This window comes from Mobula birostris, chromosome 4 (genome assembly GCF_030028105.1).
Source record: "Mobula birostris isolate sMobBir1 chromosome 4, sMobBir1.hap1, whole genome shotgun sequence".
In the NCBI taxonomy this organism is placed as follows: Eukaryota; Metazoa; Chordata; class Chondrichthyes; order Myliobatiformes; family Myliobatidae; genus Mobula; species Mobula birostris.
This window is the reverse complement of record NC_092373.1, coordinates 25,525,209-25,552,348: the sequence shown is the minus strand read 5'-3', so window position 1 is coordinate 25,552,348 and position 27,140 is coordinate 25,525,209. Positions and strand designations below refer to the sequence as shown.

The 27,140-nt window shown below is 43.3% G+C and overlaps 1 protein-coding gene across 1 annotated transcript in view; it reads right to left on the bottom strand.

Moving 5' to 3' along the window:
• Positions 1-27,140, bottom strand: part of LOC140196215 (sodium/hydrogen exchanger 9-like) — a 574,106-nt gene that overhangs the window by 442,382 nt on the left and 104,584 nt on the right. Inside the window, exon 4 of the mRNA XM_072255022.1 lies at positions 22,922-22,998. Within this exon, the coding sequence (XP_072111123.1) occupies positions 22,922-22,998 (77 nt within the window). The remainder of the gene's footprint in view (positions 1-22,921; positions 22,999-27,140) is intronic.

Here is a 27,140-nt window from a genome sequence, read left to right as displayed (position 1 = left end):
GAGGGGGAAAACCCAGAGGATGGGCAAGGGGTATAGTCAGAGGGACAGAGGGAGAAAAAGAATGTGTGTATATAAGTAAATAAATAACGGATGGGGTACGAGGGGGAGGAGGGGCATTAGCGGAAGTTAGAGAAGTCAATGTTCATGTCATCAGGTTGGAGGCTACCCAGACGGAATATAAGGGGGTGTTGGAGGAACAACATCTTATATTCCGTCTGGGTAGCCTCCAACCTGATGGCATGAACATTTGACTTCTCAAACTTCCGCTAATGCCCCACCTCCACCCCCGTACCCATCCGTTATTTATTTATATACACACATTCTTTCCCTCCCTCTCCTTTTTCTCCCTCTGTCCCTCTCACTATACCCCTTGCCCATCCTCTGGGCTTTCTCCCCCTCCCCCTTTTCCTTCTCCCTGGGCCTCCTATCCCATGATCCTCTCATATCCCCTTTGCCAATCACCTGTCCAGCTCTTGGCTCCATCCCTCCCCCTCCGGTCTTCTCCTATCATTTTGGATCTCCCCCTCCCCCTCCCACTTTCAAATCTCTTACTAGCTCTTCCTTCAGTTAGTCCTGATGAAGAGTCTTGGCCCGAAACGTCGACTGTACCTCTTCCTAGAGATGCTGCCTGGCCTGCTGTGTTCACCAGCAACTTTGATGTGTGTAGCTTGAATTTCCAACATCTGCAGAATTCCTCGTGTTTACGTCCATTTATTTCAGTCTTGGACAAGGCAGAAAAAAGTTATTAATATGTAAGTCACTGTGATATTAATTTAGTTTTTCAACCTCCACAAACACTGCCTGATTTACCGGGTATTCCCAGCAGCCTCCTGATGGCTTCAGCATGCTGCACCCACTCCGACCTACATTTCACCATGTTTACATCCCTAGACCTGTCTCTCTATATCACCACTCCCATTAATCTAGCAGCCAGACACCTTTGTAAACAGCATCTCACTATATCAACCCAGGCCTCGCCCTATCAGAGATATTCCTATTGTCTGTCACTCCCCAACTCTCCCTGCCAGGGGATTTTTGACATGAAATGTTAATTCCGTTTCTCTTTCCAGGGTTACAACCGATGAGAGGGGATGTAAGATTATTAAGGGATTGGACACGCTGGAGGCAGGAAGCATGTTCCCGCTGATGGGTGAGTCCAGAACCAGAGGCCACAGTTTAAGAATAAGGGGTAGGCCATTTAGAACGGAGTTGAGGAAAAACTTTTTCACCCAGAGAGTGGTGGATATGTGGAATGCTCTGCCCCAGAAGGCAGTGGAGGCCAAGTCTCTGGATGCTTTCAAGAAAGAGATGGATAGAGCTCTTAAAGATAGCGGAATCAAAGGTTATGGGGATAAGGCAGGAACTGGATACTGATTGTGGATGATCAGCCATGATCACAATGAATGGCGGTGCTGGCTCGAAGGGCCAAATGGCCTACTCCTGCACCTATTGTCTATTGTCTATTGACGTGCTGAGTGTTTGCTGCACTTTCCACTTCTTGCTCTCGAGACTCAAGTTAAATTTCAGCAGCTATAGAATTGGAATTCAGTTAATAAACATGAAATAAGCAGGAACAACTGGTCTGTGAGCCTGGGTTGACTACAATCTTGTCCAGACTGGCTGACGTGTGGGTCAGTCTTAAAGGCCTCTGAAATGGCCTAGTAGATCAGGGCAATAAAGAAAGGTCAAAAAATGCCCACTTTCTGGAATGTGAATGAAGTACTTAAATTGACTGCAAAACGTGCGACACCCAAAGCATCAGCTGCAAACAAGGCAGCAAAACAATCTGAATTTACTGGGGAAAAAAATCTACTTTTCCAATGGCAAAGTTCCTGCCTTCGACTGTGGTCTGTCTTTCTTTGATAGCAGGCCACATCACTGTTAGGATTAACATGAAATGCTCAGTTACCGCCACTGTCAGACTTCAAAGCCCAAAGCTGTTTCTCTGGCCTCCTCCTGTCGGGCTCTGAACTTGGTAAATGGTGGCAGTGCTCTCCTGGCAGTGCGGCAGCATGCAGGCAAGAGGATGGCACGAGGCTCATTTATCACACTACCACGCGGCCCTGTCACTGAAGGATAAAAGCAAATTCTTCCCCAGCCCCTTGTGGTATCTCAAGTGCCTTAATGTGCTTCGTTATTGATTTTAATCACAAGAAATCAACTAATTGGGATAAAATATTAATAGCATTTTGTTTAGACTGGGCTGCTTGCCCCTGCGACTGAAATACACAAACACGGAGTTGGTAATTTTGGCAGCTGTTTTCAATTACTGTCAGAAGAATGTGTTTTTATTTTGTTCAGTTTTCATTTTTGATATAAAAGCAGCAACCTCAGATTCCGGGCCATTCTGTTCATTCTGCAGTACGACATGAAAAATAAACCCGACTGGAATTCAGACTAATTAATTCTTCAGACATGGATGAAGCACAAAGATTGTCATGTTCAGCACCGCAGAGTCAAGAAACATGCCACCCTGTGCTCTCTATTAAGTTGAGCCCATCACTCAAGTACTGAGCTGCTGACTCTGTTTGAGCACTGAATTCAGGAGAGGAGCTGGAATATGTCAGGAGCACAGGCTCCGGTGTGCAATTCCCAGCCGCAGACTGAAGGCTACAGGCAATCCAGTAATGCATGCAGCCTGCGAACCACTGCACAGGCACATGGATCCGGGGAGCGCTGCAAAGCCATTCTCTGGCTATCCTGCTGGAGAAAAGGTTTGTGCTGAATCCCAGTGTGGGTCTGCATAACAGGACTTGGAATATAATGGAACTTCTAGCTGGCCAGGATTACTGACAAACAGCCAGCTCAGTAGCAGGCGCCAAAGTCAACGGAACTGCGCATCAAGCCTCTTACAAATCATTGGAGCAGGACTGGGTAACTTGGCTCTTCAAATGTGCCCCACAATCCAATACGGTCCTGCCTGATCTGGCCCAGGCCTCGCCTCCTCTTCTGCCCTACTGTCCTCAATTCCCTGATCTTTCAAAAATGTATCTGCTGTTGCTTTTGTCCCACAGGGGCAGAGAATTCCTGAGAGCGGCCAGTTTCTAAACGAAGTTCATGTACCTCAGTTATAAATGACGGGCATTATTTACACAAGCACAATTTAAGTTGATACTGGCACGACTACCCAATGTGAATCTCTACCATTACAGCTACTGTCTAAGGGGCTATTTCTCTCTAAAGTGGCTGCTACTTTAAACTAACACAACACTTGGAGCAACAGCTAGTAAGGCTGATCAATACCTTCACCCATTAACCCATCCCTGCACGCCCCTAACCACTACTATTTCATCATTTCCTTGTCAGTCACCTTATGTCCAGACACTCGTGTCTAGCGTTACTTTATGGTCATACAATCAATTTACAAGCTATCTTATGTATTTATATTTCTTGTGATTTTTATTATTATTAAGTGCTTTATCTTTTGTGTTCTTTTGTGCTGCATCAGACCAGGAGTAACAGTTATTTTGTTCTCCTTTACACTTGTCTACAGAAAATCACATTAAACAATCTTGAAGATCTTAATTTTAAACCCTGCCCCAGCTTCTTTCATCACACCTGTCATTCCCCTTCTCTACACAGATCAGGATTGCTACTGGTCCATGTACGGTGACAAGTGTTAAAAGCTTGTCTTGCATACTGTTCATGCCAATCAGATCATTACACAGTGCATTTAGCTAGAATAAGGCAAAACAATAACAAAGCACTAAATAAAACGTGAAAGCTACCAAAAATGTGCAGTAAAGGTAAATGATAAAGTGCAAGATCATAATGAGGTACAGTAGATTGTGAGGACACGAGTCTCTATTATCAATCACTAACTACTTATCAATTAATTAACTACTGGCCATGTCCACTAATTTCCTTCAATCAACTTCCCCGGTGATGCTGGTCCACATCCAGTATTAGCTTTGATAAAAATTTCAGCCCTTTCGTTAGCAAATAGAAAGCATCATTCTACCACGAAAGCCTTCAAACAGCCTCATCCATCACCTGTGACAACACAGTTAATGTTGTGCATGCCAAATCCTTGACTCTTTCCAAAACAGATACTCTATTTCACGCTCTGTCACAGGAAGAGATTACATAAGTGGAGTAAGGAAATGATTCAAAGCCTCCTTGACGAAACGCAGCGTCCCCTCCTACAAACCTGGCTCATGACTATTCAGAATGCAGGAGGAGCATTGGAATCGGCATTGAGAATCTTGACTACACATCAGGAACAAACAGAAGCCCTGTGTAAGCAACAGAAGAAGCAGCCCACACAAGCTATTCCCCTGGGCACCTACCTGCTCTACCTGTGGATGGATCTGCAATTCCCACCTGGGCCTCATCCGTCACCTCACAACCCACAATACCAGAGGACAAACAAGTCACCCTTGACCCTGAGCAACACGCACAAAATGCTGGAGGAACTCAGCAGGCCAGGCAGCATCTAGGTTAAAGAGTACAGTCAATGTTTCAGGCTGAAACTCTTCGGCAGGAATGAGGTCTAACTAAAATGAAGAACACTTTTAAAGACAGAGACTGGGATTTGGTCTAAGTTTAGCAATTAGAAAGAGATATCAGTCATCTGCATTAATAATACAACTTCAGAAATAAAACAACATTCTTACAACATAAATGGAATAAAGCCCAACTTTAAATGAAGCATCAAGATCTTCTGAATTTCTTAAATCTTTGGAGCCATCTGCTGTAATAATACCTATGCTTCTCTCTCCATCAATTGTGTTCCTCTAATTTCTGCTTCCCCACTTTTCCCACAGATGTCATCCATTATCATTATCTCTCCATCTCCTACATGACTTCAGTGGATGGCAATTGAGGCAAGGAGCTGATTGGAGTTGGCCACACCAGCCATCAAAATTATAGCTATTTCTTGCACTCAACTTCAACAGTGGTGAAACACAAGGGCAGTTCTGTCCTTACTTTTAACGGAGTGCTTGAAGTAAAGGCCGACGCATCTCAAGAGGCCCAAAATGATCCAAACCTTATCATATCCAAGGACACTGCTGTGAGCTTCAAAAATATTAACAGTTAACAGCAGAAGCAGATGGACAAGGCAAGGGATGGCTGCAAAAAATCTGCTGAATGACCTTAGCATGTTGAGCAACATCTGTAAGAGGAAAGGAATTGTCGGCCTGCACCTGAATCAGGACCTAGTCCTGATGGAGAATTTTGACCCTAAGCTTTGACCATTCCTCTCCTCTCGGAGATGCTGCCCGACCTCAGACCCTCGTTGCCCCCAATTCCAGTCTCTTGTGTCTCCAATGCAAGAGAAAGCTATGAATTCTGATGAAAATCATTAAAACCAAAAAGTTAAGTCTGTTTTTCTCCACAGAGAATAGCACAGTGGTGTAACTGGTACAGCCTCTGCTTCACATCTCTGACGACCTAGGCTTGATCATGACCTACGGTGCTGTCTTCAGGGAGTTCGCCATGACCCTCTGGGTTTCCTATAGTGCTCTGGATTCCTCAAACATTGCAAAAGTGTATGGGTTGGATAAATGCCCGCTTTAAATTGTTCGACATAGGTCAGAAGTAGAAACCTGCACAAAGTTAATGCTAATAACAGAACCTCTCAGACTTTATGATGTGCTGTCAGTATTTCTAGTATTTTTTGACAGTATTTCACATTTCCAGTTTCAGCCATTGTTTCTTTGTTTTTCAGTGTTATTTCATATTAATTGCCTTTTGATCATAATGAGACTTTTTTTTTACATCCTCTGCTGAATGGTTTGTTGCATGTGTTTTTGGTCAAAGCCTCTCGAAACCCTGCTTGGATTGTCACCACAATCTTTCAGACAGATCTCCCTTCAGCGTGATGACATTTATCAGAAAATCTAGGTGCACATTACTTGATGTTAATGAGAAGTATCCAGCGGTTGAAAGAACAAAGGCCGGACAGCTGATTGTCCACTGACAGTGAAAAGCCATGTCCATGTGAATAAAAATATGATTATAAAGATAACATATCTGCTGTTCTCCAGCAAGTCCGCACGCACTCCGGCATTACAACAGTAACTGCGTATTCCTTACTGGATGAAAGCCATGGAATAATCAGAGGCTGTGACAAGAAGTATACTTTAATGCAGTGGTGCTCAGTGGATACAATCCCCAGTTTCCGTTAAGAAGGCAAATGTAAGCCTCCATCCTGGATCACCAGTTCAAATTTTGAATTTTTGCTCTCTTTTGGCACTATTTTTAAAAATTTCTTATGGTGACTTACAGTAATTTTTTTTTACCTATTGCACATTACTGCTACTGCAAAACAGTGAATCTCATGACGTGTCTGTGATGGTAAACTGATTCTGATTCTGAAGTGGGAAGGTGATATGAGATTTTGAACCTCGAGTAACGAGGGGGAGCAGTTAGACGAGCAGGTTAGAAAGATGTACGGATCTGGTGACCATGCTACAGAATGCGTAACAACAGAGAAAGTGCAAAAGAGGGTCGTTGTTGTGAGGAGGGAGGTTATAGAGTGGATTTATTCTCACTGATACATAGAAGGCCAGGGAACATCATCATCATTATGTGCTGTGTTGTATGACGTGGGTGATCATGGTCTTGGTAAATTTTTAGACAGAGTGGTTTGCCATTGTCTTCTTCTGGGCAGTGTCTTTACAAGATGGGTGACCCCAGCTATTATCAATACTCCTCAGAGAGATTGTCTGTCTGGTGCCGGTAGTCTCATAACCAAGAACTTGTGATACGCACCAGCTGCTCATACGACCACCCACCATCTGCACCCATGGCTTCGCATGACTCTGATCAGGGGGCTAAGCAGGTGCTGCACCTTTTCTACAAGCTACCAGAAGAGGGAGCAAGCACCTTACACCTCCTTTGATAGAGACATATCTCCATCCTACCATCCAGGGGAAATCTATGGTGATTTATAAAATTATCAGGGGCATAGGTGGGGTTCCTTTGTTAAGTGGGTGTGGCAGTTCACTTTTTGGATTCTGTCTTCATGTGTGCAGGGAAGGAAATCTCACATTTACTGAATAACTGTATGTGGCCGCCTCTTTAACTTTACTTGGTCTAAGTGCTGAGCATCCTGTTCCGGTGCATGCTGAGAAAAATTTGCATTTTCAGAGCAACTTTCACAGCTTTAAATCAGCCTAGAAGACCCAAAAGCAATGAAGTACAAGTACATAAGCACAAGATTCTGCAGATGCTAGAAACCCAGAGCAACCCATGCAAAATGAGTGAAGAACTCAGCAAGTCAAGCAGCATCTATGGAGAGGAATAAACAGTTGAGGTTTCTGGAAAGACCCTTCATCAGGACTGGAAAGGAAGGGGGAAGAATCCAGAATAACAAAGTGGGGAGCAGGAAAAGGAGTAGAAGCTGAAAGGTGATAGGTGAAACTAGATGAGAGGGAAGGGGTATAAAGTGAGAAGTGTGCAGTCTCTGTTCTACATATGCAACATACCAGCCAACTTTTGTACAGCGATCTCCCAGATATAGGAATATAATAATGCTCAGTACAATAGAAAAATTATACAATATGCTGATAATCTGTTTTTGTCTTGTCAAATGAAGGAAAAAATATCAACCGGGTATCTCCCTGCTCTCAAATGAAGTCAGAGTCATGGAATCTTTTATATTCACCCGAGACTTCAAGGAAGTCAGCTTAGTCTCATTCAGAAAGTGTTGTGCATGCCAGCACAGCTTTCTCCACAGTCCTGAAGCACAGTGCCAACACTGAGTTCTGTGCTTCAGAGAAATGGAAGGAGATTCAAAGTCTTCAAAATGACCATGTTCCCCCAGAGCAGAAATTGAGTTTACCAATTCAAGGGTGCTCTGGATCACCAGTAAATAGAATAAGGCAAAAAAATGGAAACTTATGTTATAAAAGGAGCTTAGTACAGCAGAAAGCTTAGACAAATTTGGAAAGTACAGAGATAAATGGAAGAGGAAAATTAGGAAAGCAGAAAGAGGGTATAAACAATCCTGGAAAGTGAAATCAATTAATATCGCAACATATTTTTCAGTGCATAATGAACAAAGAAATGTGGGACCTAATAGAGACTGAGACGTGTGGCAGAGGATGATCTGACCAAGGCTGTTAAAGAATATTTTATGATAATCTTCATAAAAGAGGAATATGATGTCAGTCCCTGGCATTAAGAAGGGTAAATATGAAGTAAAGGATGAGATAAACATTGTAAAAGTGGAAGGATTAAGGAGCTGTCTCATTATTGAAAAGGACAAGTGAAATATACCCTAGTGATTTAAGAAAAAACAAGGGAAGAAACTGTCAGCTCTGGCCATCACTGTTCAATTCTTCCTGCCTAGACATGTGGTGTCATGGTTTGCAGAGCTACTCATGTTGAACCATTGTTTAAAAATTGATGAAGAGCTAAACTAAGTAATTTCAGCCCAGTCAGTTAAACCAGTGATGGGCATATTATTGGCATCAATCTTAAAGGACAGTATAAAGCCTTCATTTAGAAAAAGTACAGTTACTCAGGGACAGTCAGCGTAGATTTACAAAGCAAAAGACTCACCGACGACAAGGCTATCCATCTGCAATATTAATTCTGTTTTTTTCTATTTGTAGACACTACCTGATTTATTGCTCATTCCCAACTTTCTCTTTTTGGTTTCTGTTTCAGCAACAGCTCTGACCTACATTTCACAGTCTTACATATCCCCTTTTCAATTACTTCTCTCCCTAACCGTTATTAACTGCACTTTATAAACTTGGCAGTCCTAGGCTTGTGCCCTGCAATGTCTTGATCATCAGCCAGATATCTTGATACATATGGTCACCAATGATGTAGGTAGGAAAAGGGAGGAGGTCCTGAAGAGGGAATTTAGGGAGCTAGGTAGAAAGCTGAAAAACAGCACCTCCAGGGTAGTGATTTTGGGATTACTGCCTGTGCCACGCGCTACTGAGGGAAAGAATAGGTTGGCTTGGTAGATGAATGCATGGCTGAGGAACTAGTGCAGGGGTCAGAGTTTTAGATTTCTGGATCATTGGAATCTCTTCTGGGGAAGGTATGACCTGTAATAAAGGGGACAAGTTATAGCTGAACCCGAGGGGAACCAATATCCTTGTGGGCAAGCTTGCTGGAGCTGTTGGAGAGGATTTAAGCTAATTTGGCAGGGGGATGGGAAACTGAGTGATAGGGCTGAGGATGGGGCAGCTGGTATATAAGCAGGGGCAGTGTGTAGCGAGACTGTCAGGAAGGACAGGCTGATGACAAGGCAAAATTGCAAGTCAGCGGGATGAGATGCAGCGTAACAAGGGACAAAAATCGAACAGTGCGATAAATACAGGACTGAAGGTGGTATATTTGAATGCATACAGTGTACAGAATATGGTAGATGATCTTGTAGCGCAGTTAGAGATTGGCAGGTATGATGTTGTGGGCGTCACTGAGTTGTAGCTGAAAGAAGGTTTTAGTTGGGAACATAACATCCAAGGATACACATTGTATCGAAAGAACAGGCAGGTCGGCAGAGGGGAGGCATGGCTCTGCTGGTAAAAAATAAAATCAAATCTTTAAAAATTGATGACAGAGCATCGGTAAATGTAGAATCACTGTGGGTAGAGTTAAGGAAATCCAAGGGCAAAAATTACCCTGATGGGAATTACACACAGGCTTCCAAACAGTAGCCAGGATGTGGGCTACAAATTACAACAGGAGAGAGAAAATTCATGTCAAAAGGGCAATGTTATGATAAACGGGGTGGGGGGCGGGGTGGTTTCAATATGCAGGTAGATTGGGAAAATCAGGTTGGTGCTGATTTTGTCTCCAAAGAGACAGAATTTGTAGAATGCCGACAAGATGACTTTTTAGAGCAGCTCGTGGTAGGGCCCAGTAGGGATCAGCTATTCTGGATTGCATGTTGTGTAATGAACTGGATTTGATTAGAGAGCTTAAGGTAAAGGAACACTTCGGGGACAGTGATCACAACTTGATAGAATTCATCCTGTAATTTGAGAGGGAGAAGCTAAAGTTAAATGTATCATCAGTATTAAAGTGGAGTATAGGGAATTACAGGGGCATGAGACAGAAGCTGGCTAAAGTTGATTGGAAGGCGACCCTAGCAGGGATGACAGAACAATAATAGCTGGAGTTTATGGGAGCAGTTTGGAAGGCACAGGATAGATACATCCCAAAGAAGAAGAGGTATTCTAAAAGCATGATACGTAACCACAGGCAACAAGGAAATTCAAATCCAACATAAAAGCAAAAGGGAGCGCATATAATAGAGCAAAATATAGTGGGAAGTTTGAGGTTTGGGACGCTTTTAAAAAGAATCAGAAGGTGACTAAAAAGCCACGGGGTTGGGGGGGGGGGTAGTGGTAGATGAAATAGGAAGGTAAGCTAGCCAATAATATCAGAGGGTACCAAAGGTTTTTTTCAGATATATAAAGAGGAAAAGAGAGGTGAGAGTAGATATCAGACCACTGGAAAATGACGCTGGAGAGGTTGTAATGGGGGGGGGGGGGAGGAGCAAGGAAATGGTAGATGAACTGAATAAGTATTTTGCATCTGTCTTCACAGAAGAAGACACTAGAAGTTTGCTAGAAGTTCAAGAGTGTCTGGGGACAGAAGTGAGTGCAGTTGCTGTTACTAGGGAGAAGGTGCCCGGGAAGCTGTAAAGGCTGAATGTAGATAGGTCACCTGGACCAGATGGACTGCATCTGAGGGTTCTGAAAAAGTAGCTGAAGAGATTTAGAGGCATTAGTAATAATCTTTCAAGAAATATTAGATTCTACAATGGTTTCAAAGGACTGGAAATTTGAAATGTCACTCTACTCTTTGAGATGGGAGGAAGGTAGAAGAAAGGAGATGATGAGGTAGTTAGCCTGACCTCAGTAATTGGGAAGATGTTGAAGTCAATTGTTAAGGTTGAGGCTATAGAGTATTTTGAGGCCCATGGTAAAAAAGGTCAAAGTCAGCATGGTTTCCTTAAGGAAAAATCTTGTATGACAAAACTTTTGAAATTCTTTGAGGAAATAACAAGCAGGATAGACAAAGGAAAATCGGTGGATGTTATGTACTTGGATTTTTAGAAGGCCCTTCTCAAGGTGCCGCACATGAGGCTGCTCAGCAAGATAAGAGCCCATGGTATTACAGGAAAGTTACAAGCATGGATAGAACATTGACTGACAGGAGGCAAAGAGTAGGAATAGATAGTTCTTTCTGATTGACTGCAGGTGACTAGTGGTGTTCCGCAGGGGTTGGTCTTGGAACTGCTTCTTTTTACATTGTACGTCACTGATTTGGATGACAGAGTTGATGGATTTGCAGCTAAGTTTGTGAACAATACGAAGATACAGAAGGTGGAGCAGAAGGTAGTTTGGAGGAAGCAGGGAGGCTGCAGAAGGACAAGACAGAATAGGACAGTGTTGGGAAGTATTCATGAACTTTTGTTGGAGGAATAAAAGCATAAACTATTTTATAAAAGGGGAGAAAATCCAAAAACCCAAGTTGCAGAAGGTCTTGGGAGTCCTCTTGCAGAATTCCATAAAGGTTACCTTGCAGGTTGAATTGGTGGTGAGGAAGGGAGATGCAATGTTAGCATTCATTTTGAGAGGATTAGAATGTAAAAACAAGGATGCAATGCTGAGCATTTACAGGTACTGGTAAGGCCTCACTCGGAATATTGTGAGCAGTTTTGGGTCCCTTTTCTAAGAAGGGATGTGCTGACATTGGAAAGGGTCCAACGGGGATCACAAAAATTATTCCAGGAATGAAAAATTTATAATATGAGGTGCGTTTGATGGCTCTGGGCCTGTACTTGCTGCAATTTAGAAGAATCAGAGGAAATCTCTTTGAACCTATTGAATGTTGAAAGGCCGAGATAGAGTGGATGTGGAGTGAATGTTTCTGAGAGTGGAGGAGTCTAGGACCAGCGGACACATCCTCGGAGTAGAGGGACGTCTATTTAGAACGGAGATGAGGAGGAATTTCTTTAGCCAGAGCATGGTGAATCAATGGAATTCATTGCCACAGGCAGCTGTGGAGGCCAGGTCACTGGGTGTATTTAAGGCAGAGGTTGACTAATTCTTGATAGGTCAGGGCTTGAACGTTTACAGGAAGAAGACAAGAGAATGGGGTTGAAATCGAAATGGATCAGTCATGATGAAATGGCAGAGCAGACTAGCTGGGCAGAATGGATCAATTCTGCTCCTATGTCTTATAGTCTTATAATGTATTCATCTAAAATTTTCATCCTTCCAAACCCCCTTCAACTACTTCATAGAGCATAGAATAGTACAGCATAGAGACAGACCCATCAACTTAAAATGTCAACAGCAAATTATACTGAATTAAATTAACTCTCCACTTTGTTTTCTATTATTTATTTAGGAATGCAGCATAGAACAGGCCCTTCCTGTCCTTCAAGAGGTGTCACCCTGCAACTCACCGATTTAACCCTAGCCCTATCACAGGACAATTTGCAATGACATCTTTGGACTGTGGGAGGAAATCGGAGCAACCGGAGGAAACTCGCAGGCACACATGGGAAGGGACGTACAAGCTTGCTTACTGAGAACGCCGGAATTGAACTCTGAGCTCCGACTCCCTAAGCTGTAGTAGCGTTGCACTAAAATCACTCTCAGTACATGATCCATATCCCTCCAATGCCTTCATGTATTTATTCAAGAGTCTCTTGAGTGGCATTATCATATCCGCTGTCACCACTGCCCCTGGCAGGCTGTTCCAGACATCTACCACTTTCCATGAAAAATCTTGCTCCACACATCCTCTTTAAACTCTATTTCCCTACCCCACCCTCCACCTCGCCTTAAGTGCATGTCCTCTAGTAAACACCTACACTGGGAAAACAATTCTGTCCACCCAATGAATGCCTCTCAGTCATATAAACTGCAATCAGGTATCTCCTCCGCCTCCAGTGATGCTTACGTGATCCAACACAAGGTTGTCCAGTTTTCCCTTATAGCTCAATACTCCAATCCAGGCAGCATCCTGATCTCTGCAACATACAACTATCTTGATTTTACTCAGTTATTGTCTTTGTCCTGTATAGCAACTACTTGAAAACAAAGTAAAAGTCATCGAGAGGCAAAGTGAGAAAGTATCGCACTGGGTGACGCGTTTCCAACTAACTGAATTGCAAGTCGAAAAGGTACATTTAATCCTTTACTACAACCTGACAATAAAATCATTCGACTTTTCTCCACTTCATGTAAAAATAATTGGATCAAATTCAAACAAGGGCAATCAGTCAACATCGATCACTCCCTATTCACCCCCTCTCTATACCACAAGCTGGTGGACAGGTGACTATCTTAACGGCCATCTAGCATCGCCTGCTGCCTGAACCCATGTGACAAATTACCTTAACCCAGAGTGAGGACGTGCAGCACAAATACAATACTCACAGACAATAAACAGGTATATGGTTCCTACAAGTGTTGGCACATGGCCAGATGGTTAGGGCGTCAGTCTAGTGATCTGAAGGTCGCTAGTTCGAGCCTCAGCTGAGGCAGCGTGTTGTGTTCTTGAGCAAGGCGCTTAACCACACATTGCTCTGTGACAACTCCGGTGCCAAGCTGTATCGGCCCTAGTGCCCTTCCCTTGGACAAAATCAGTGGCGTGGAGAGGGGAGACTTGCAGCATGGGCAACTGCCAGTCTTCCATACAACTTTGCCTAGGCTTGTGCCCTGGAAACCTTCCAAGGTGCAAATCCATGGTCTCACGAGACTAACGGATGCCTATATAAAAAAAACGGTTCCTACAACCTGAAATATTAGTGCTTTTTCTTTCCACAGATGCTCCCTGATAGTCATAGGGTCACAGAGCAATAAATTTGATTCGGTGGTTTGTTTTAATGTTAGAGCATGTTTACATAAAACAACTTGAAATTCTTACTCTTCGCAGACGTCCACAAAACAGAAATTTAAAGAACCCAAAGAATGAATTACAGAAAGCGTTTGAGCCTTTCAGAATAAAGAGTCTTGCCTTAATGAAGGACCCTCGGTCTGCAACGTCAACTCTTAATTCCTTTCCATAGATGCTGCCTGACCTGCTGAGTTCCTCCAGCATTTTAAGTGCCTTACTCTGGATTTTCAGCATCTGCAGAATCTTTTGTGTTTGAGGCCGTCCGTTGGTCAAGATCAACCATGGATGTTGTGTCCCAATTCTCTACATAATATGCAAGCTAGGGCAGTGCAATATGGAATGCAAGCTATTGCCCATCAAGCAGATTTCCCCCTCACCACGCAGATGATGAGTCCAAAGCAATGGCGAAGACTGATGCAGTTTGGCACCAGCAGCATTGCAGGAGTTGCCAGACAGTGTTGAACTCAATGCAGGACTGCCTTAGGGACTCCAGCTCCAGATCTTTCCTCGAGGTCTACTCCTGACGTCTTCCCCACGACTGAGTATAGCTGCAAGGCAGCAGAGATTTGAGATCAGAGTTTTCCTTCTGTTAGATAAGCTGCCAACCACAGCGGATAAACCCTCATCTGCCCCAACGTACAGAGAGTTACGTGCAGGGCCAGATTGAAAAGGTCAGGGTGTCGAGATACGGGCCGGTTCAGATCACTGCTCGAAGCTGCAGAACCCCATGTTCAGATGGAGATTTACACGCCAGGCCAGATTGAAAAGGCCAAGGTGTCCAAAAGTTCGGGGTGTCAGGGCCCAAGGTGAAGTATGGCCTATTAAGATCACTGCTCCACCACCTTTACTCAGCTTATAGGTTATTTTATTCTTTCATTTTCTTATGGATTTGATGTGTTTTTTATTCTCTGCACATTAAACGTTAGCCAGTCTTTTTTATATATATGAGATTTGTTTTTGGGTTTCTTTGTTTCATGACTGCCTGTAAGGAGACGAATCTCAAAGTTGTATAAAGTATACATACTTCAATAATAAATGTACTTTGAACTTTGAACTAGGATTTACGATTTACAGAATAGACTGAACGGCGGACTTGGGGAAAGCAAAGGGTAGAGGTGTGTGTTTTATGGCTGGTGCTCCAACGTGGCGGATCTGTTGAACTCATGCTCCCCAAATTGGAACACCTTAAGGTCAAATGCCAACCATTCCATTTACCTTAAAAGTTCTCATCTGCGATTCTGACTACAGTCTATATACTACCAGCAGCCAACTATAATCAAGCACTTGCGACACTGCATGATGTCACCTTGAAAAAAAAAGAAATAGCCCATCCTGACACATTTCAAATTATCATCAGTGACTTCAACTTGGTGTGTTTGAAGAAAACTCTGCCCAGTTATCACCAGCATATAACCTTGTAACCTGTAGCACCTGAGGTCCCAACATACCACACCACTGCTACACTAGGATAAGGAGTGCCTACCGTTGCTTTCCCAAGATTTTGATAAATCAATCACTTGGCTTCCTTATCCTACCTGTAAACAGACAGAAACTAAAATCAAGGCTCCAGAGATTAGGCGAACTAAGAGGTGGTCACAGGGGCCAGCAGACTATGGCAGGATTGCTTTGAGTCAGTGGACTAGGCCATATTCAAAACTCATCTAGAGATCTAGATATTAAGAAAGAAGATGTGCAGGAGCATTTGGAAAGCATCAAGTTGGATAAGTCACCGGGACCGGACAAGATATAGCCCAGGCTACTGTGGGAGGTGAGGGAGGAGATTGCTGAGCCTCTGGCGATGATCCTTGCATCATCAATGGGGATGGGAGAGGTTCTGGAGGATTGAAGGGTTGCAGATGTTGTTCCATAATTCAAGAAAGGGAGTAGAGATAGCCCAGGAAATTACAGACCAGTGAGTCTTACCTCAGTGGTTGGTAAGTTGATAGAGAAGATCCTGAGAGGCAGGATTTATGAACATTTGGAGAGGTATAACATGATTAGCAATAGTCAGCATGGCTTAGGGCAGGTCATGCCTTATGAGCCTGATTGAATTTTTTGAGGATGTGACTAAACACATTGATGAAGGTAGAGCAGTAGATGTAGTATATATGGATTTCTGCAAAGCATTTGATAAGGTACCCCATGCAAGGCTTATCGGGAAAGTAGGGAGGCATGGGATCCAAGGAGACAATGCTTTGTGGATCCAGAACTGGCTTGCCCACAAAGGCAAAGAGTGGTTGTAGACAGGCCATATCTGCATGGAGGTCGGTCACCAGTGGAATGCCTTAGGGATCTGTTCTGAAACCCCTACTTTTTGTGATTTTTATAAGTGACCTGGATGAAGAAGTGGAGGGATGGGTTAGCAAATTTGCTGATGACACAAAGATTGGGGGTGTTATGGATAGTGTGGAGGGCTGTCAGAGGTTACAGCAGGACATTGATAGGATGCAAAACTGGGCTGAGAAGTGGCAGATGGGGTTCAACCCAGATAAGTGTGAGGTGGTTCATTTTGGTAGGTCAAATATGAAGACAGAATATAGTATTAATGATAAGAGTCTTGGCAGTATGGAGGATCAAGGGATCTTGGGGACAGAGTCTATAGGACACTCAAAGCTGCTGCTCAGGTTGACTCTGTGGTTAAGAAGGCGTACGGTGTATTGGCCTTCATCGGTCATGGGATTGAGTTTAGGAGCTGAGAGGTAATGTTACAGCTATATAGGACCCTGGTCAGACCCCACTTGGAGTACTGTGCTCAGTTCTGGTCACCTCGCTACACGAAGGATGTGGAAACCATAGAAAGGGTGCAGAGGAGATTTACAAGGATGTTGCCTGGATTGGGAAGCATGCCTTATGAGAATAGGTGAATGATCTCGGCCTTTTTTCCTTGGAGCGATAAAGGATGAGAGGTGACCTGATAGAGGTGTATAAGATGATGAGAGGCATTGATCATGTGGATAATCAGAGGCTTTTTCCCAGGGCTGAAATGGCTGCCACAAGAGGACACAGGTTTAAGGTGCTGGGGAGTAGGTACAGAGGAGATGTCAGGGATAAGTTTTTAACGCAGAGAGTGGTAAGTGTGTGGAATGGGCTGCCGGTGACGGTGGTGGAGGCTGATACGATAGGGCCTTTTAAGAGATTCCTGGACAGGTATATGGAGCTCAGAAAAATAGAGAGCTATGGGTAACTCTAGGTAATTTCTCAGGTAAAGACATGTTTGGCACAGCTTTGTGGACCGAAGAGCCTGTATTGTGCTGTAGGTTTTCTATGTGTCTATGTTTCTATCTGAATGAATACGCTAGGGTTGTAATGCACTTTATTAAAACAACGGTAGATGAGCGTGTCCCCACTAAATTATTCAGCGTCTTCCCCACTCAGAAGGTTGAACCATGTGATCCGAAAATTTCTGAGGGCTAGATCAGAGGCATTCAAGTCTGGAGACCAAGAAAGCTCCAAGAAATGCAGGTATAATCCCTGGAAAGCCATCTCACAGGTGAAGTAAGAATTGTAGACAAAACCTGCATCAATGACAGATGCTCAACAGCTGTGGCAGGGCTTAAATGGCATATCCTCCGACAAGATTAAATCAAGTAACATGGGAGACGTCCAGGCTTCACTTCCAGATGAGTTCAATGCCTTCTATGCTTGCTTTGACTGTCAGACCGTGGAGAAACCATCGTGAACCCCCACATGCCCCGATGATCCTATGATCTCGGTCTTCAAACCTAACGTGCAGGCTGCCTTCAGTAGGGTGAGTCTATGGAAAGCATCTGGACCAGATGGGGTAGCTGGACACGTATTGAATACCTGTGCTGACCAACTGGCTGGTGCGTTCACTAAGATCTTTAACCTCTCACTTCAGGTGCCCAAGAAAAGCATGGCGACCTGCCTCAATGATTATCTCCCAGTGGCACTTACACCCAGTTATTTCTTCTTCTCTCTTTCCTTCTCACAATAACTCCTCGCCTGTTCTCCATCTTCCCCTGATGCTCCCCTCCCCCTTTCTTTCTTCCAAGGCCTTCCATCCCATGATACTCCCCATTCTCCAGCCTTGTATCCCTTTTGCCAATCAACTTCCCAGCTCTTGGCTTCATCCCTCCCCTTCTTGTCTTCTCCTACCATTTCAGGTCTTCCCCTCCCCCTCCCACCTTCAAATCTCTGACTACCTCTTTTCTCCATTAGTCCTGATGAAGGGTCTCGACCCGAAACATTGACTGTACTTCTTCCTATAGATGCTGCCTGGCCTGCTGCGTTCCACCAGCATTTTGTGTGTGTTGCTTGAATTTCCAGCATCTGCAGATTTTCTCGTTTTTGCTACTCTCTGCCTCTACTTGCCCTGTGCCCCCCCCCACCCCCACTGCTAGGCAGTGATTGCAGTGATACTGGAATTGGTACCTTGAGGCAGTATCCAGAAATTGTAAATAAAAAAATAGTTATTCTGAAAGGCTCAATCACTGCTAGATCAACAGATGGAACTCTTTGAAGGGGAAGTGGGAAAAGGTGCAAAGAACGACGTGGTGGATGTTTTATATTTGCCAAAATATCTGTGAGAATAAACTCAGAACAAAGGTTAGGGAATAATGGTCTGATTGGGTTGTAAGTTACCAGGAGCAGAGAAACCAGAGATTGGGACTAGGATTACCAAAACTGGAGGAAGGAGGAGCATGATAGTGATGATCAGAATTTGAAGATAAACCAAAGCAGGACAGCGAGGAAAAAATGCAATGTGACATGTGGGTTTCTCATATAAATAACCAAAAAACTTAACATGAACATTGACAGAGAATGCTGGACATAACTATTAGAAATGTATTCTTAGAAAAGGTCTTCAACTCAAAATGCCAGTTCTATTTCTCTCCACAAATGCTGCCTGACTTGCTGAGTACTTAACAGCTTTCTCTGTTTGAATTTTGGATTTTCAGCATTTAGAACTTTTTATATCTTGTTTAATATAAATGAATTTGAGATGAAACACTTTTGGGAGAAATAAAATTAAATGTGGCTTCCAGCTTCAGTGAGGTAATGGCTCTGGGGAATAAAGGAAAGTAAATAATTAAAATATCATTACTGGCCAGCAGAGCAAGCAAAATATTTCTAAAGGATTTTGATAGAATTCACAGGTGGTTGAGTTATTTTTAGACACACAAGTGGGACTTCCTGGTGGCCAAACATATTAATTCCAATTCTCGTACCAACATGTCAGGCTGGAGCAGCAACACCTTATATTCCGTCTGGGTACGCTCCAACCTGAAGCCATGAATATCGATTTCTGCTTCCGGTGAGCAAACTCCACAGCACCCCCCCATTCCTCATTCTATCCTTTCACTTCTTCTCACCTCCCCCTGGGTCCCCTCCTCCTATGGTTCACTCTCCTCGTCTATCAGATTCTTTCTTTTGCAGTCCTTAACCTTTCCCATCCACCTGGCTTCACCCATCACCTTCCAGCTAGCCTCTTTCCCCCCTCCCCACCTTTTTATCCTGGCATCTTCCCCCTTCCTTCTCAGTCCTAAAGGGTCTCAACCAAAAACATCATCTGTTTATACTTTTCCATTGATGCTTCATGACCTGCTGAGATCCTCCAGCATTCTGCGAGAGTTTTTTTAAAGACTCCTAATGCTCATTGGCCATTTGGCCTAATAAGTCTATGCCTCTCAGTGTAATCTCTTCATTCTTAATCCCCCACTTATTTCTCTGCAACCAATTCACCCTTACATGTCCAAAAACTCATTTCTTAATGCATGCATTACAAAATGACAATAAAAGAGGACTGCGTGTCCTCATAATCTAAAAAAAATCTAATCTAACTCACCCTGACGTTGAAATGTGCACACATTTGGTTCCGAGATCATTTAGAAAAAGGACTTATAAACAATAGAGGACATACAAAGAAAGATTTCTAAACATTCTTCTGCACAAAAGAAAGGTGATCTTATATTTGTCTTTAAAAGTATGAATACATTGGATGGAACCAATGTGGAGGATACATTTCACATGGAGAGACAGGAGTTGCAAGTCTGAATCCAAACAGGAATTAAAGAGAAATTAACTCACTCAGAGAGTAATTAGAATATGAAATTCAATACTACACTAGGAAAGGACAGCTGAGCCTCTTTCAAAGAGAAAACTAGACAGGTAAACAATTCCTTTCTTTAGGAAAGAAATCCCCAAATGCTGTGATGTAGCAGAATCAGGTTTATTATCACTCGCTTATGTCATGAAGTTTGTTGTTTCATGGCAGCAGGGCAGTGCAAGGCATAAAAATCACTCCAAGTTACAAAACAAAACTGCAGAAGAAGGATAATGAGGTGTGGCTCATGGACCATTCAGACTTAGTGGAGCATAGTCTGTTTGGATCAAACACCCTGGACCTCTGCTGTGCACTCCACCCAGTACTGTGTGACATACCTCCCAAGTCAGGTTGTCAATTTGAAAACAGGTCTCTATCAAGACTACAGAACAGAGAGTGAGATGGGGACCAGTAGCAATATGATATCCTGATGTTTCCTTTGATGGTGAACTCTAATCTGAGCTGTGTCATAAACAGAGGCAGGTGCATTACAGTGCAAGTAAACCCAGAAATATTCACAAACAATGCTGTTTTCAAAATGTAAAAATAAAATTTTCGATCAACAGAAACGTCCCCTATAGAAAGCTGAATGTACAGAATTTTTCCTCATATTACTTCCTGGTTTCTCACATGAAATTATGAGGAAAAAAGTATCAAAAAGTTAACAAAGCAAAGTATGCTTTTCACAGCTGAATTCTGCCTTCCATTAAACATAGACAGACAAAAGGACAAGTCCCATCATGTGTGGGCCCTTTATTTATTACTCAGTACCACAAGCAGTTTATCCCCCAATGCGACAGTTTCAGCTGGGCTCTATGATAACCAGACAGTGGGCAAACAGGCAAGAGAATAAACTCAGTGTGCATATAGGCAGGTCCGCATCCAGAAACAAGCCAAGCAGAGACAAACAAACAGACAGGGAGTTGCTTTTTTCTCAGAATATAGCCAGTACCACTACAGCTTTATGTGCCAGAAAGTGAGGAAGTAAATTGGAGTAACATATCAGGCTACACTTGTAAATGTCCATAAGTCAAAGGAGCAGAAGCAGGGCTTTCCATCATAGCTGGTTTACTCCCCTGCCTTCTCCCTGTAACTTTGGATGATGCCCTTAATAAGCAAAAAACCTATCAACCTCCACTTTAACTTTACTCAATGACTTGGCCTCCATAGCCATCTGTGGTAGTGAATTCCACAGATTCACCACCTTCTGGCTAAAGAAATTCTTCCTCATCTCTGCTCGAAAGGGACATCCTTCTATTCCGAGACTGTGCCCTCTGATCTTAGGCTCCCATACTACAGGAAACATCCTTTCCACATCTACTCTATCTAGGCCTTTCAAAATTCGCTAAGTTTCAATGAGATTCCCCCTCTTCCTCTTCCCCACCCCACATTCTTTTAAACTCCAGCGAGTACAGGCCCAAAGCCATCAAATGCTCCTGTGTTAATCCTTTTGTTCTCTGGATCATTCTTGTGAATGTCTCCTGAGCCCTCTCCTCTGCCAGCAGATCATTTCTTAGATAAGGGGCTCAAAACGGCTCACATTACTCTCAGTGCCATCTGACCAATGCCTTATAAACCTAAGCATTACATCTTTGCTTTTATATTCCAGTCCTCTCGAAATAAATGTTAACGTTGCATTTGCCTTCCTCACCACCAATTCAACCTGCAAATTAACCTTAAAGTTAGAGGACCCAGTAGAGCGTATAAGAAACATATAAATGAAACTGGAACATGGGACTGTGGAGACATTCAGTCGAAGAATATGGATTACACCTAAAATACAAACAGTTTTCATTTATAACGTATCTTTTATGATATAAAATATCCCCCAAAAAACATTACAAGAGTGTAACGCACAAAATTTGGCACCAAGCCACATACTGGAACATATTAAAAAACTTCACTAAAAGAGGTTGAATTCAAGAAACAGCATCTGGGGCATTGAAGGAGTAACTGTGTGAAAGTTGCTGACATTGACCAATAAAAACAGGTCACAAACAAGAGAAAATCTGCAGATGCTGGAAATACAAGTCACACACACAAAAAGCCGGAGGAACTCAGCAGGCCAGACAGCATCTATGGAAGAGAGTACAGTTGACGTTTCGGGCCGAAACCCTTTGGCAGGACGATAAAAACAGGTGTTGTTCGAGAAGCCAAAAGCAGAGGAGGGTGGAGATCTGAGGTCTGGAGGAGGTTTTAGAGACAGTATGGAATGAAGTTCAATAAGGATTTGTAAACAGGACGAAGAGTTTTTAAATCAAGTGTTGCCAGACTGTATACCAGTTTAGTTCAGAGATCAGGAACTCTGATCACTGAACAAGTTACAGAGCTTTTTGGGGTACAGGGTGCAGGGTATTGGATGAGATCAAGCCCTTTGGACTGGGGAAACTGGCTAGAGGAGCACTGGAAACTTTGAACCCGGAAACCAGTGGGTGGGGGTTTCAGCAGTGGGTGAGCAGAGGCCAGGTTACAGAGCTGGTTCTGTGATCTCAGTCTTACCACGTGGGGTCCAATATGATAAACAACATAGTGGAGTCTCAATTAGTTGCTGGGAAGCGGGGCATCATCAGAGACACACAGTTTGTGGTGGGGATAAGTAACAGTGGCTGTGGTCTACTCAATGATTTCTTCAGTGGTAAACTTTGATCTGAACAGTGTCATTATAAACAGAGGCAGGTGCATCTCGGTGCAAGGAGGCAAAGAAAATGAGTAAACAAGGACAATTTCATGCAAAGTGAAAAACAAGTAAAACATCTGATAATTGGGGGTTGAGCGTGCCAGCTTAAACTCCGCTGGTCCTTTTAAACCATGCTATGATAGCTCCCACACAACAGTGCAATTACTGGAATGTTGTAATAATCAGTGTTTTTTGTAACTCAAAACTGACAAATAAAACATAAAGCTCCGTTGTTCCTAGATCATCACCCACAATGACGTTAGTCATGATCCTTCAGTCAATAATTATGGACCTCAGCAACACTGAAATTTCAGAGAAGCTCAGGTTTATAAACTCCAAAGTTTACTCACCCAATCACAATACAGGAGATTGCAGTGCCTATAAATGCGTAGGTGAGAATTGTGCCCAAGTTGCGAAAGAATTGTCTCTGTTGGAAAAAAAATCAAAAGATGGCATGTAACAATTCTGAATTCTTTTGGAGTATTATCGACTCAGTCATAAAAAGATATTGTATGGAAAGAGGCCCCTCAATCCACTGAATCTGCACTGACCAATAACCACCCATTCACATTCATCTTACATTAACCCCATTTTATATCCTCCCCATATTCATACCTACTCTCCACAGATTCTACAACGCACAAACACGCTGGAGAGAGTACTGCAGCAGCCAACTAACATACAAACCTGCATGTCTTTGGATGTGGCAGGAAACCTACAGTGAGAGAACAAGTGAACTCCACACAAGATCAGGACTGAATATATTTGACTTTATGACGCAGTGGCTAGCTGCCCTAACTGTAAGCCAGATCAGGTCAGAAGACAAAGTCATTCTCAGCAGCATTAGCAGATCGACAATGCTAGCAACCAATGATACTAGGATTTACAAGTCAGAGCACGGATATTTACCTTGGCTCCCCAGTTCATATTTTCCCAGTTAGTCTCGGTCAGCAATGGGGAGCCTTTGATGGGAAATACTTTACTTTATTGTTGCCAAACAATTGATACTAGAGCGTACAATCATCACAGCGATATTTGATTCTGCGCTTCGCGCTCCCTGGAGTACACTGGTTAGGACAGAGGTAAATGAATTGTGAGTGGTGTTTGGCCCCATATCTAAGCATGGATGCATTGGCATTGGAGAGGGGCCAGGGCAGGTTTATGAGTGAGCCTGGGAATGAAAGAGTTAACATATGAGGAGTGTTTCTTGCCCCTGGGCCTGTACTTGCTGGAGTTTTTAAAAAATGATGGGGGATCTAATTGAAAGGCCTGGATAGAGTGGAGGTGGAGAGGATGTTTCTTATAGTGGGTGAATCTAGGACCTGAGGGAACAGTCTCAAAATAGAGTGATGTCCATTTAAAACAGAGACGAGGAGGAATTTGTTTAGCCAGAGAATTGTGACTCTGTGGAATTCATTGCCAAAGGCAGCTGTGGTGGTCAAGTCATTGGGTATATTCAAAGCAGAAATTGATAGGTTCTTGATTAGTAAGCGCCACAAAGGTTATGAGAAGGCAGGAAAATGGGGTTGAGAGGAAAAGTAAATCAGCCATGATAGAATGTTGGAGCAGTCTTGCTGCTGGCCTAATTCTGTTCCTACATCTTATGGTCTGACGAATGACACACTTCCTGTTCTCAATTCTTAGACCTCTGGTAAGATGGCAGCATGCTGCAACAGAGTGCCTGCTCCATGGCCAGCCTGAGGTGTTTTTGTCGTTTCTGAACGTCTTTCTTATGATTGTAAGATACTGCTGGACATTAAGAACTTCTAGAACTGCAGCTTTAACCCATCAGTGAGTCGCTCATTAGCGGAGGAGCTGGAGGCGCTGGACTTGGAGAGGCCTGTTGTCGCTAGCTACAGAATGGTTTCGGAGTCAGTGGCAAAGGCAGTGTGCAGCACATCAGAGAGAGATTGTCTGGAGTGTCTTTCTTCGGATTACAAGACCCTATTGGACACTGGTAATATAGAATACCCTAAGCCTGGGTCACTGGCTTATTGACGAGACTGATGGTGGGGGAGCTCTGCTGCCCTCCAGTGTTTGCTCCATGGAAGACAAGTTGGACTGAGTGCATGGTTGCGTGTGTGCTCCATGTGCTTTGTGCTGTGTATGACTGTTGATGGTCTGTTTTGCACTTTGGCCCTGGAGTAATGCTGTTTCATTTGGCTGTATTTATGGGTATTCATGTATGGTTAAATGATAATGAAACCCGAACTTAATCCGTTCATGTTCCTGGCAGAACATTACTGCTGCTGTCCTTGGAACTAGCCTTCTATTGCACTGAAAAAGAGAAATCAACAAAGGGGAGGGTGGAGAGGGGATTAAAAAGAGAATATCCAGATTCAACCTCAATTGCAGGATGAATGAATATAATAAGCAAGCATGTTTCTTTGGAAAAACAGATTAAATCACAAACATTTCTCAAACTTTTTTATTGCTACAAGGTTCCAAGTTAAACATTCAAATTGAATTTATTATCAAAGAACATGCATGTCACCATATTCAATCCTCAGATTTGTTTTCACAACCAGTGTGCAAAAGACAACAAACTGTACAAATACAAAAAAAATTATGATAAATAAATAAGCAATAAATATCGAGAACATGAGATGAAGAGTCCTTGAAAGTGAGTCCATAGGTTGTGGGATCAACTCAGTGACGGGGGACAGAAATTGAGTGGTTATCGTCTCTGGTTCAATAGCCTGGTGGTTGGGTAATAACTGTTCCTGAACCTGGTGGTGTGGGTGGTGTGGGTCCTGTGGCTCCTGTACATCCTTCCTAATGGTAGCAGTGAGAAGAGAGCATGACCTGGGTGGTGGGGATCCTTCTTGCAACAATGCTCTATGTGAATGTGCTAAATGATGGGGAGGGCTTTAACCATGACGGACTGGGTTGTATCCACTACCTTTTGTAGGATTTTCCATTCATTGATGTGTCCATACCAGGCTGTGACTCAACCCATCAATATACTCTCCATCACACATCTATAGAGGTCTATTTAAGTTTTAGATGTCATGCTGAATCTTTTCAAACTTTTAAGGAAGTAGAGGCACTGCCATGCTTTCTTTGTAATGGCACTTGCGAGCTGGGCCCAAGACAGATCCTCTGAAATGATAGCACCAAGGAATATAAAGTTGCTGACCCTCTCCACCTCCTTCCCCAATGAAGACAATATCATGGACCTCCAGTTTCCTCCTAATGAAGTCAATAGTCGGCTCCTTGGTCTTGCTGACATTGAGTAAGAGATTGTTGATGTACCATCACTCAGCCAGATTTTCAACCTCCCTCCTATATGCTGGCACTTCACCACCTTTGATTCAACCTATGACAGTACTATTGTTAGCAAGCTTGAATATGGCATTGGAGCTGTGATTAGTCATAAGTGTAAGGTGAGTAGAGCAGAGGACTAAGCACACAGTCTTGTGGTGCATCTGTGCTGATGGATGTTGTGGAGGAGATGTTGTTGCCAATCTGAACTGACTGGCAAATGCAAGTGTGGAGATTGAGAATCCAATTGCACAAGGAGGTATCGAGGCCAATATCTTGAAGCTTATTGATTAGTTTTGAGGGAATGATGGTATTGATTGCCGAGCTGACTAGCTGTTCCAGGATTAAGTGAAGAGCCAAATAAATGGCAGCCGCTGTGGACCCGTTGTGACGGTAGGCAAATTGGAATGGATCCAAGTCATTTCTCAGGCAGGTGTTGATATGTTTCATCACCAATCTCTTAAAGCATTTCAACACAGTGGATGTTACTACTATGAGACGATAGTCATTAAGACAGTTTACCACGTTCTTCTTAGGCACATTTATAATTGAAACCGCTTGAAGCAGGTAGGTACCTCAGACTGCTGAAGCGAGAGGTTAAAGACATTGGCGAACACTCCAGCCAGTTGATCAGCACAGGTCTTTAGTACTTGACCAGCTAACCCATCTGGGCCAGAAGCTTTTCATGGGTTCCCCTTCCTGAAGGTTGCTCTCAGATCAGCCTCAGAGACTGAAATCACAGGGTCATCAGCATCTCTGGTAGTTCATGAAGGTTCCTCCACATTTTGTCAGTCAAAAGGAGCTTAGAAGGCATTGCACTCATCTGGGAGTAAAGCCTATGTCACTAGGTTTTGCTTTGCATCCACGCCCTGCCACACCTATTGAGTATTCTTCAATGATTCAGGTTCGGTCTGGAATTACCACTTTGCATGTGAGATGGCTTTCCAGAGATCGTACGTGGACCTCTTGTATCTTACTTGGTTGCCAGACCGGATTACCACTGATCAAGCCCAGAGCAGACTGCAGATCTCATGCTTCATCCAGCGCTTCCAGTTTAGAAGACTCTGAATTATTTTGTGGGGATACACTCATCTACGACTATTTATAATATGTAAAAGTCGTGACAACTGTGGTGTATTCATTCAGACTCTCTGATCAGTCCTTGAACGTGGTCCAGTCCACCGACTCTAAACAATCGTTTCTCTGCCTCCCGTAATCACCTCTTTGTTGTCCTTACCTCTTTGCCTCTGCACATATGCAGATGGAAGGATAGCGAAGAGATCAGATTTCCCGAAATGCGGTCTA